Source organism: Musa acuminata, chromosome BXJ1-4, assembly GCF_036884655.1.
Source record: "Musa acuminata AAA Group cultivar baxijiao chromosome BXJ1-4, Cavendish_Baxijiao_AAA, whole genome shotgun sequence".
NCBI lineage: Eukaryota > Viridiplantae > Streptophyta > Magnoliopsida > Zingiberales > Musaceae > Musa > Musa acuminata.
Window position 1 is genome coordinate 23670472 of NC_088330.1, and position 11468 is coordinate 23681939.

At 36.4% G+C, this 11468-nt stretch overlaps 1 protein-coding gene across 1 annotated transcript; it reads left to right on the top strand.

The window, feature by feature from the left end:
• Positions 1 to 311: 311 nt before the first annotated feature.
• On the top strand, positions 312 to 11114 carry LOC135650658 (peptidyl serine alpha-galactosyltransferase-like). Its single transcript, XM_065170160.1, has 8 exons — positions 312 to 746; positions 3127 to 3297; positions 3408 to 3651; positions 3765 to 3965; positions 4099 to 4571; positions 6314 to 6478; positions 6567 to 6810; positions 9940 to 11114. Exons 1-8 carry the CDS (start codon positions 439 to 441, stop codon positions 10504 to 10506), a joined length of 2373 nt encoding a protein of 790 aa, XP_065026232.1. The 5' UTR covers positions 312 to 438; the 3' UTR covers positions 10507 to 11114.
• The last annotated feature ends 354 nt before the right edge of the window (positions 11115 to 11468 follow it).

Genomic DNA, 11468 nt, shown 5'->3' on the forward strand with positions numbered 1-11468 from the left:
GAGGAACTATTTTAATTCATATTAGATCCCTTTGAATTTGTTTAGATATCTAACTAAGTTTAGTGTATGAACAAAACACTCCAAGAAAAAAGATGTGGAACAAACAAACCCAAAATCTTAAATCAAACCATACTCCTTCTTTTATTTTTTTTTCTTTTAAAAATTATAATATAAAACATTTATGTCCATTCGATGTCTATTTATAAAAAAAAAATATTTAAAATTTTTGAAAAATAAACTCATAGATATCGAAAGGGTTATGAATTGGAATCTTCTAAATTAAATCAAGACCTTAAAAGATTTGGCAAAATTCCATCAACGCCTCTGCATTTTCTTTTAATCCTTTTAGGACAGCAATTGGTGGAAGGAACGTCGACGCTTCACCACCATGCCCTGAACTTTAGATCCCTGGATCGGCCGCTGCGATCTTTGTCCGTGATGGCGTCATTCGCTCCGGCGGCGATCGTGGTGCTGGTGGTGGTGGTGGCGGTGTGTCCCTCCTCGGCGCTGGCGGAAGCCCGGAAGGCGCCGTGGAGGATGCACACCCTGTTCTCCGTTGAGTGCCAGGATTACTTCGACTGGCAGACGGTGGGTTTGATGCACAGCTACCGCAAGGCGCGGCAGCCGGGGCCCATCACCCGTCTCCTTAGCTGCACCGACGAGCAGCGCCGCCGGTACCGGGGCATGGGCCTCGCGCCCACCTTCGAGGTCCCTTCCATGAGCCGCCACCCACGGACCGGGGATTGGTGAGCAAAAGAAGTTGTGCTTTTACTTTTCCGTACTTCTGTTTTAATTGCATCTGAAATTCGGATTCGTGAACTGGTATTTGCATTTGATATATGAATTTGGGAAATCGCGGTGCTCCTCTGGAGTTGAATTTTCAGCTGAGCTGCCTTTTTACGATGGAACGTCGGGCTCATTGAAACAGAGATGATAACATGCGTAGATTTGGTAATGCTTTGGGGCATTAGAGTTTCAAATCTATTATGGTTCAGAATAACTAAAATGCTTGTTTCTATCTTTTTACTAAATGTTGTGATTCAATTGATTACTTGGAACCAATTTATCCTTGAATAACCTTTTGGATTAATGGGTGAACTTTTGTTCTCTTCACATCCACCAATATTGGCATGAGAATGGAGAATCCGGTGATTTTAAATTGCTATAACAAAATAATTTCTTGCCAAGTTGGGTCAATGAGCAGTAGCATGTCTTTCCCCCCCCCCCCCCCCCCCCCCTTTTTCATTTCAAGTTATTCTGATGACTGAAATCTTTGGAAAGCTGCCAAGGTTGTTGTTCTCAGTGTTTCCTATGTTGCATCATGCTTGTAAAAATATGGGCTTTTTTGGTGATACTATTTGAGTATGGATAGACATATCTTAACTTCTTTAATTTCCTGGACATGTCTGCCATGTTCTTCTGGCCTTGTCTTATCTGAAATGAGCTCAGCTATGTTGGTCACTCTGTGTTACATTAGAATGATGCATGATTATATGATCATTGCCTTGATCATACGTCCAGCCCCCATAGCAACTCTTGGGTGATCTTATGGCCAACTTAGTCTTCTATGTTTGATATTATTATTACTAGTTTTGTTTCAAATAAAATAATTGATTTTATTTCAGTAGCTTTTTAACTAATTCCCAGCTTGTTGATATTTTTAAATTCTTAGAATGCAGATACTGTTACATATTACTGCAATTCTGGATCTTCAAGCTGGCTTACTTTATAGATTAACACAAGACAAACAGATTTTGATCTGCATTATATATAATTTACTGTTACTGCAATTCTGGATCCTCAAGCTGGCTTACCTTATAGATTAACACAGTTTTTTGGAAATACCATAACTGCCGTCCTACGGGCAAACAAGATTTCTCTAGTACGTAGCAAGAATTTGATTGGTTGAGTTTGAGTTGCTGGCTAAACAACATCTTCATTTGGTCCTATCTTGACCAATGCTTCCAATATTATGTAAATATGGCATGTATTTGTGGAATCCAAGCACCAAGTTGAAATTTTTTGGTATGTGGTAATGTAAAATCTTTAAAAGGTGGGTCTTGGCACCACTATAAGGTTGTTCCACTGTGACCTAGATGTTTAGATAAACTTCTTTGCTTATGCGTGCAAAGCTGCATAAGTTGATCCTTTAAGAAACTCAGATTGTTAAGAGCTTAGTGCGGTGGGTTGCTTGATAATACCAAATCTTAAAAATTAAAACTAGATAGAACAATAAACTTGAACAAGTGCCTTCTGCATTGAATTGTTTGCTTATGAGTATAAGGCTGCATACATTTACTCTTTCCAGACCTTACATTGTCAAGAGCCTGATGCAGTGGGTTGCTTGACAATAGTGATATCTCAAAATCAGATAGAAGAATGAACTTGAGCAAGTGTCTCTTATGTTGAAACCATGCTGGGACAATTTTCATTGCATCTCATTCAAGATACAACATTGAACATACAACACTATGTTGACATGCGTTATGATGTTAAACATTCGCTGTTTGGTGAACTAGATAGATTGGCAAGCAAACCAAAATTTCTCAACAGTACTTGATACTTGATAGTTTAAATTTTCAGTTCATGCAAGTAATATTTTTCTGTTATCCCAAGGATGCTGATTTTTATTGCACAAAAGACTCTTAGGATGTTATGAGGAAGGTGTCATGCAGTGGAATGTACCTTTTGAAGAATCCATTCTACTGCTTGTACATACAAATGGCTTGACGTCTACGTGTTAATATCATGAGAAAATCCGAAATTAATATTATCTGCCGTATATTTCTTGCAAGTTGTACTTACAGGCCAAATTTCTATTGCTGCATGTGTCTAAGGTACATTTTGACTCTTGTCACATTGGTATTCAATTTTACTTGGTTAGTGGTGTTTTTTCTCGTGTCTATTCTAATAGTTATTGAAAAAACATAAATCTAATAGTTTTACCTATCACGTAGCTTTATCCTTTGCCTTTCTGTACATTTTCTTTCCAACCTTGAATCATTGCATTACCCAGTTGATGTTGATCTATTTGTCGGTCTCTGTTACTGCATTCCCCAATGGTTAGAGATATAATGCTTGTCTTGATATTCAAATTAGCTATGGGATTTTTCTCTATTTTATCAGGTATCCTGCTATCAATAAACCAGCTGGTGTTTTGCATTGGCTTGAACATAGTGAAGATGCAGATAATGTTGATTGGGTTGTAATCCTGGATGCAGATATGATCATTCGAGGTCCAATAGTACCTTGGGAACTGGGTGCCGAGAAAGGTAGACCAGTTGCTGCATATTATGGGTATGAATCCTTACTCCATTCAATTTTTTCTCTGAAATAACTGTAAAGTTCTGTTTTCTTTTTAATTGTTAAAATAGATTTATCATGCTTTTTGTCCCTTTTTCTTTCAGGTACTTGAGGGGATGTGATAATATTCTCTCACGTTTGCACACAAAGCATCCTGAATTATGTGACAAGGTTGGTGGACTTCTAGCCATGCATATTGATGACTTAAGGGCTTTAGCTCCTCTGTGGCTTTCAAAGACTGAGGAAGTGCGAGAGGATCGAGCACATTGGGGAACCAACATAACTGGTGACATTTATGGCAAGGGTTGGATCAGTGAGATGTATGGATATTCATTTGGTGCAGCAGAGGTAAACGATTTTTTTTGGTTCCTTAAATTTATTTTGATAGTGGTCAGCCTTTATCACAAGATAATTAGTGACGGTCTTATATTGTCCTTATCTCTCTGTTTCATTATGTTCAGGTCGGCCTCCGTCACAAGATAAATGATGATTTAATGCTTTATCCTGGTTATATTCCTAGAGTTGGTGTGGAGCCTATCCTCTTGCACTATGGTTTACCATTTAAAGTTGGTAATTGGTCCTTTAGAAAGATAAGACATCATGAGGATGGCATTGTGTATGACTGCAACAGAATCTTCCCTCCACCACCTTTTCCTAGAGAGGTATGACCATTGTGCAACTACGAACTCAAATTTGGTTCCATGTCCAATTGTTCTCTGGAGTGCACCAAAGGACAAATGCGATCAGAAGCATCATGCCTTATCAATTACGACTCTGACAATCATTTGTATGCAGGTCGAGATGATGGAAGCTGATTTAAACAAAAGGCGAGGCTTATTCTTGAGCATAGAATGCATTAACACTTTAAATGAAGGTCTTCTATTACACCATGCATCTATGGGTTGTCCTAAGCCACAGTGGTCAAAATATCTAAGTTTCTTGAAGAGTAAGAGATTTTCTGAGCTCACCAAGCCAAAATATTTAAATCGCAAAAAACCTAGCAGTCAGATATCAGAGCACAGAATTATCTCTATTGAATCTCGAAATGTGTACCCAAAAATACATACTCTTTTCTCAACAGAATGTTCATCATATTTTGATTGGCAAACTGTGGGGCTTGTTCATAGTTTTCATTTGAGTGGCCAGCCTGGAAATATCACTCGACTTCTTAGTTGTACTGATGAGGTCTTGAAGCAATACAAGGGCCATAATTTAGCTCCTACACATTATGTTCCATCTATGAGCCAACATCCATTAACAGGAGACTGGTATGTGATCTTAACTGATTGATGGTCAAGTGTGCATATTCACAATCTGAAATTCTGATTTGTAATTCTGTCAAATATGTGATTGCTGGACATGTACCACAAAGTACTCTCTATTACTAAACCATGAGTTTATGATGCATTTATCTTCTTAATCTAGAACAACTGCATCGTCATTTTTCAGAAGTTAGAGGGACGATGTGTCTGTTTCTCTGCTTTTAGTTCTATTCCTCTGAAATTTGACAGCATAAAAAGATCATCTGAAATTTGAAGTTCATTAGGATTTTAATTAATTGGTTTAAGTTCCTAAGACATAGAAGTTCATATCGAAGTGATAAATATTGACCCGATACTGGTCTTGGTAACGTATTGGAATCTTGGTTTGATCCTGATACCAATTAGAAGTCGAACTAATGTGCTACCTATATGAATTGATGTACTAGTAGTAGTACCTGGTACTGGCTGGTACCTTTTGGAATAAAGAGAGAGTTATGGAAAGGGTGGAGGAGGAGAGGGAAGGGGAGGCAGAGTTGTAGGAGGAAGATGAGGAGACTAAGGAAGAGTCTCATTGGTAGTAGGTGGCAATGGCAATGGGAGGAGGGGAGACAGGAGAGAGAGAGAGAGAGAGGAAATGTTAGAGGATTCAGAAAAGAAAAAGAAAGAGGAAAAAAAAAAGGGCAAAGAGGGCTATCAAAAGATATAAAAAATGAAAAACAAATTGATAGGGAATACTTAAAACCGGACAGTGTACATGTAAGATAATCATATCAAGCGTGACCTGTCAAAATATCAGCTCATCGTGATCATTACATCTAGATGTTGGACTAAAATTGATGGCCTCCATATTGGTTCATGGTGAGATCGGTGAATATCAGTCTATACTCACTGGTAAATTCAAATTTTTAAACCTTGTTGGCATCCAACTATATGTTCCAATACTAGCACTTTTTTGGTGTTAAATACTGGTTGATACATAACGGTCAATGATTACTGGTTCAATTGGTATTTAGAACCTTGATTCATATTTTGTCCAAATCTATCATCTACACTGTTGGATTATGTCATTATTTACCTTTTCACTGTAGGCTAAAAATTCAGGCACGTATGAATTTTGAAAATCTTTATTTATGCCAGATATGTGCCACCTGGATATCTGACCCCTTCAAAAGGGGGTGGATTCTTCCTGCTCAATTATTAAACTGCTCAATGGTTATTATTCAGCCTAAGCTAACCTTATATAATAATTTCCAAACTATGCTGACATATTTCTGTCTGTGAACCTCTCTTGCCCTAGTCCTACTTCATCCTCCTTGCTGAGCTCTCAATACTCTCAGGTTTCTCTTGGTTAACTTCCCCTTCCTCTCTCTGTTCATTGTTTAGATATCAGTGCTGCTGAGGGCCATCTTGTGCAAACAACTGTTTTTATTTATCCATGGCTATCAATCCTCATTTAATGTCGAAGCTTACCATTAGTCCGTTACTACTATCCATGGCCATGTAAAGTACTACGTTGTTTAATTTCAATGGTGCTTAACTAGTTCTGTTACAATAAGCGAATTCCAAAGTGATTATGAATGAAACTATCATGTTTGATAATTTATGTATTATAACACTTTAACTAGTTCCAATGTCTTTCCATCAAAATTTTTGGTGAGTTTCATTAATCCTTGTATTTTCCATTTGTTAAGTTTTTTGTGTTTTTATTGTCTTCACAGTTGCTAATTAACATGCATTCTACCATATAGGTATCCAGCTATCAATAAGCCAGCATCCGTTCTTCATTGGCTTAATCATGTTGAAACTGATGCTGAGTTCATTGTTATTTTGGATGCTGACATGATAATGAGAGGTCCCATTACACCATGGGAGTATGGTGCGCAACGTGGTCGTCCTGTTTCAACTCCTTATGAGTAAGAGGAAAAGATATCTACTTTTTAAATTGGAGGCTCCTTTGATTTTTTTCATATATCCTTAATTGTTGTCCATTCTTAATTTTAGATACCTTATTGGTTGTGACAATGAGCTTGCAAAGATACACACTAGAAATCCTTCTGCTTGTGAAAAGGTTGGTGGTGTTATAATAATGCACATAGATGATCTACGGAAGTTTGCATTATTGTGGCTCCACAAGACAGAGGAGGTTCGATCTGACAAAGCTCATTATGCTACAAATTTTACTGGGGACATTTATGGATCTGGATGGATAAGTGAAATGTATGGTTACTCCTTCGGTGCTGCTGAGGTACAGAATGCTTTAGTACTTTCCAATGCTGATATTCTCTATCGATGATTGTTTTTAGTTCACTACATCATGCACCTAATAATCTATATGCATAATTTGATCTACATCACAGTCTGGAAAAATTGCAAAAGTTCATGCATATGTTACATACTAGAAATCATTTAACCATTTAACTAGCCAAATAAATTATCCCATGTTCCATTGTGAGAACCTGGAATTTTTTTGTTCTATTACCTTCTCTCCTACTTCTCCTTCTCTGCCCCTCTTCTCTTTCTCTCTCTTTAGTCTGCGCTGACTGGTACATTGGTGTACCATGTTCCAATACACCAATGTGTAGTATAACCATACCAATCTAGCCAGCGACCAGTACAAGTCTCAGAGTGGGACTTGAAACCCTGTTCTGAATCTCTCATAAAGAGACAATGGCTTAAAATCAGTCTTGGATGTATTGATGTGACACATTCAACAAACAAATGAAACATGCATATGGTTAGGCATATGCATATTTAAGAGAACATATAACATACAGATAAGTAATGTGCTTACACATGATGACTTTTATAAACATGCATTTATCTCCTAAACTAGAAGATTTATTTCAAGATCTTTATCTCCAGCCAACTTGATGATGATTCTATCAATATGCCCCAAGCGAGTCCAAATCCACATTCCAAATTGCTCTTTTATTGAATAATCAACTGAAAATTGATATTTTACGTCTGTTTGATGCATCACATGATCTGCTCCCCTGTTTTAGCCTGCTAACTGAAGATGCAAAAATTTCTCACTATCCACGAATGCAAAGCAGCAGCAAATATTGCTCTTCTTAACATTAATGATGAGCTCTTCTCCTCACAATGATTAACAAACGAATTGTTTGTGAAGATAAGGGCATTGCTCCTCTTCTTATTTGCACTTCAGTTAATAATTTTTACCATATCGACCCAGCAATTTTCCCTCTAAAAAGAGATGTTTTGAGTTACAATGCACTTTCTTGCCAGAAAACAAAGTAGAAATTGGTAATACCCTTTCCTTCCAAACTATTCTGTATTGAAGATATGCCTCGGATTACAATGCACTTTATAAAAGCAACTTGGAAGTGGGCTGAAAACAAATTGTTTTATTCTATCAAATTCTTTCCTTCTGTCATATTCTCCCAAGTTGCTTTAATTGTAAAATTGCTTCTCTTTGTAGGTTTCCAAACAAACCTGTGCTTGTCACTTGAGACACCATTTCTGATTTACTCCCAAACACGATCATTTTTCAGATTTACTGCAGGGGTTGAATTCCACTTATTTTTAAAAATTACGCCAGCTGCAAGAGCGCTATCACATCTCAATCCAATTTCCTTTTAACTGTAAGTCTATCGTTCATAGTTTCTCCAGGCAACATGATCATTATTCAGATATACAATAGGGTGAATTCCGCTTATTATTAAACAATCCATCAGGAACAAGAGCACTGTCCATCATATCTCAATTCAATATCCTTTCATCTGTAAGTCTATCAATCAAAGCCTCACTGGGCAACATTGCTCAAGCAAAATATGATTGTTATTTCCATTTCGCAAAAACTCTCTAAACTGCTATAGCTACCTCCACTTGCCTTGTTGCAGCAAGACATTCATGATATAAGCAACTAATCGTAATATCCCTTACAATAGAGATCCAAGTTACTCAGATCAAAATGTGTAGGTTCACTTTCCCTGGTTAATCACAAATCAAATGACTTTCAGAAACATTCTGATTTTAGGATCACCTATTTCTTTTATTTTATAAATCTGTCACATTTTCTTGTTATTGTCATTTTTCCTGCACAAATGTTGGTGTGAGAATACTATTAACAAAAAAGTGTTGATATGAGAACTTCAAATGTCACATTTCTTAATTTCCTGTTGTTTTGTACTGTTGTGCATTTCTCTAAGCTCAAATGGGAATTTTTTCTCCATATGTTGCTGATTTTGTAGTTCTTTTTCATTTACTACACATACCCTGCTAATTTTAGATTGTTTCGTTTTCGTTTCCTGCACATGCCCACAAAAAGTCATCTTATTGTATAATTGCTCCTCTGAGGTGCCTATGTTCTTGCACACCCTTCCAATTTCCTTTTGTTTGTGCCTATGCTTCTAGTATTATGTCTGCTCCGAATGCCTGTAATTATTGTTAGATTAATTAGTAATTTTTTATCTGACATATCATGTTTCCTTAAATGTGTTAAATTTCTATTTACGATAGCATATTATCTGAAATTGTTGTGTGGTTATCTAAGAAATAAGTATGCAAGAACTAATTTTATAGACACATTTGTGTAAAAAGGAAAAAGAGGTTAAGGTTTGAGTGCAAATAATCTAATTATCAGTCTGTACCTTGTTTAGAACTTACAGATCTTGAGGTTCTTTTTCTAAATGGTCTAAGGGTTATCTTCAATTAGCAAATATACAAGTTATTTCTGTTTAATTTTTTAGATTGAACTTATTTTTTCAAATAAATTTTTAGTTGGGTCAAACTTCCATTTGTTGAAAGTTATTAAAGGAAAAGGCAACCTAGGGCACAACGCTATGCAAAATTTGGAAAGGGTGAATGTACGGAGTTCTACCCTTCTAAGAAAAGTAGTTCCCCTGATTCTAATACTTCCAGGTCCTAAAATATCAACTTTATTATGCCATCAAGTCTCACCATTTCAAACTTTGAGAGGATGTACATTCAAACAGAACTATTCATATGTAACTATGTTGGAAGACAAGCATCTGGTATTCACATAATTGATCACTTAAACTCCCAAAACCACATATGTGTTGTATAGCCTCTAAATCAGTTTCTTACAAGTTTTTAATGGTTATGATTGCCGTTCAGTGTACATTCAAACAGCACTATTCATATATATTATCTCTCTGTTTATGTTGGAAGACAAGCGTTTGGTATTCACATAATTGATCACTTAACTCCCAAAACCACATATGTGCTGTATAGAGTCTAAATCAGTTGCTTACAAGCTTTTAACAGGTATAATTGCCGCTCAGTGTATTGCTACACTAGTGTGAACTATTTCCACATTGTTTTTTATGATCAATGAATCATGTAAAAGCTAACTGTTTCTTTTGTATGACTTGCTCACATCAATTTCTTGCAGTTAAATCTGAGGCATATTATCAGGCGTGACATACTGATATACCCAGGTTATGTTCCTGAACCAGGAGTCAAATACAAGGTCTTCCACTATGGACTGAGATTTGGTGTTGGGAATTGGAGTTTTGACAAGGCTGACTGGGGAAATGTTGACATGGTAAATACATGTTGGGCTAAGTTTCCCGAACCACCTGATCGTTCAAGTCTATCCATATCGGATGAAAATATTTTAGAGAGAGATATCCTTAGCATTGAATGTGGGAAAGCATTGAATACTGCTCTTTATCTGCATCATCAGAGCAGGAAATGCCCTATTCCTTCAGAAGGCAATAGTAATTTTAGTGTAGTGGAAGATGAGGGTTCATCCGATGAATCGAAACATGTAACGAATCCTGCAGCTAATGTGATATCTATTCATGCCTCAAGTAGGATGGGTATGTCTCCGTGGATAAGGATGGTTGCACTTTGGGCTTTTTCTGTGTTAGGGTTTCTAGTTGTGATTTCAATGGTCCTCTCTAATCGCAAGGGAGAAAATCTTAAGGCTAAAGGTAGCAGAAGCAAGAACGTTTAGCTGAAATTTGGTGGACATTACTGGCAATTCTTGCAAGTTTTATGATGAAAACTATATGACACTGAATGAGATCCTCGAGGATCCGAGATCATGCATCGTTACATGATTCTCCAGTGTTCAAACTGATGAAAATGACATATGGCTTCGATAAAAGTACATGTCACAGACAAACAGCATTTTATCTGAAGAGCCATTCAAAAGGATTTTACATGTTGTACAATTTTGATCACTATCTTGAGATTTAAATTATCTCTAGCTTGCACAGTTTGCAGTAGGAGATGGTTAATTGTTTTGACTATCCATGCAAAGCAGCTCAATATTTTGATTTACATGGGACAGATATAGTGACAATCCAGTTCTCAAGGATGGCAACAATTTGACTTCTTGGGAGATACATTTTATCATAAACAATCACAGAAAATAACATAATTATATCTGTGTGGTGGTTGACGAATAATTCTTCAGTTTTTTTTTTGTCTTTTTGTATTTCTTCTGCATGTATTTCCTTTTAATTAGATGTATTATGTGTCTTTGTCATCCTCATTTGTTACTTGAGATGTAGAATGGTAGTAAACTATTATAAAAGTAGTACATATTTGTTCCCTGTATCGACAAATATGCTACAATTACTGATTTCTGAATACAACTTTTGTTGAATATGTTTAATCTTAGAATATTGCCAACTGATCTAATACACAAATAAATTAGATTTGTGGTTCCCAGTTTCTTCCATAAATTAAGTTCATGTTCATCCAGATGTTGTTCGGCTTCGAAGAAATAGAAGCATGAGTCTGGAAGATAGAGAAAAGATAGAAGCAGCCTCAAAACTACGATTCCAGATTGCTGATGCTAAAAAGTTCTTTGAGAAGAGAGAAAAATATTTTCCAAGTTTACTAATTGAGATGTTAAATATCTGATTAATTGTTTGATTGATTTAAAGAAAGGGTTACATCACTATTCGG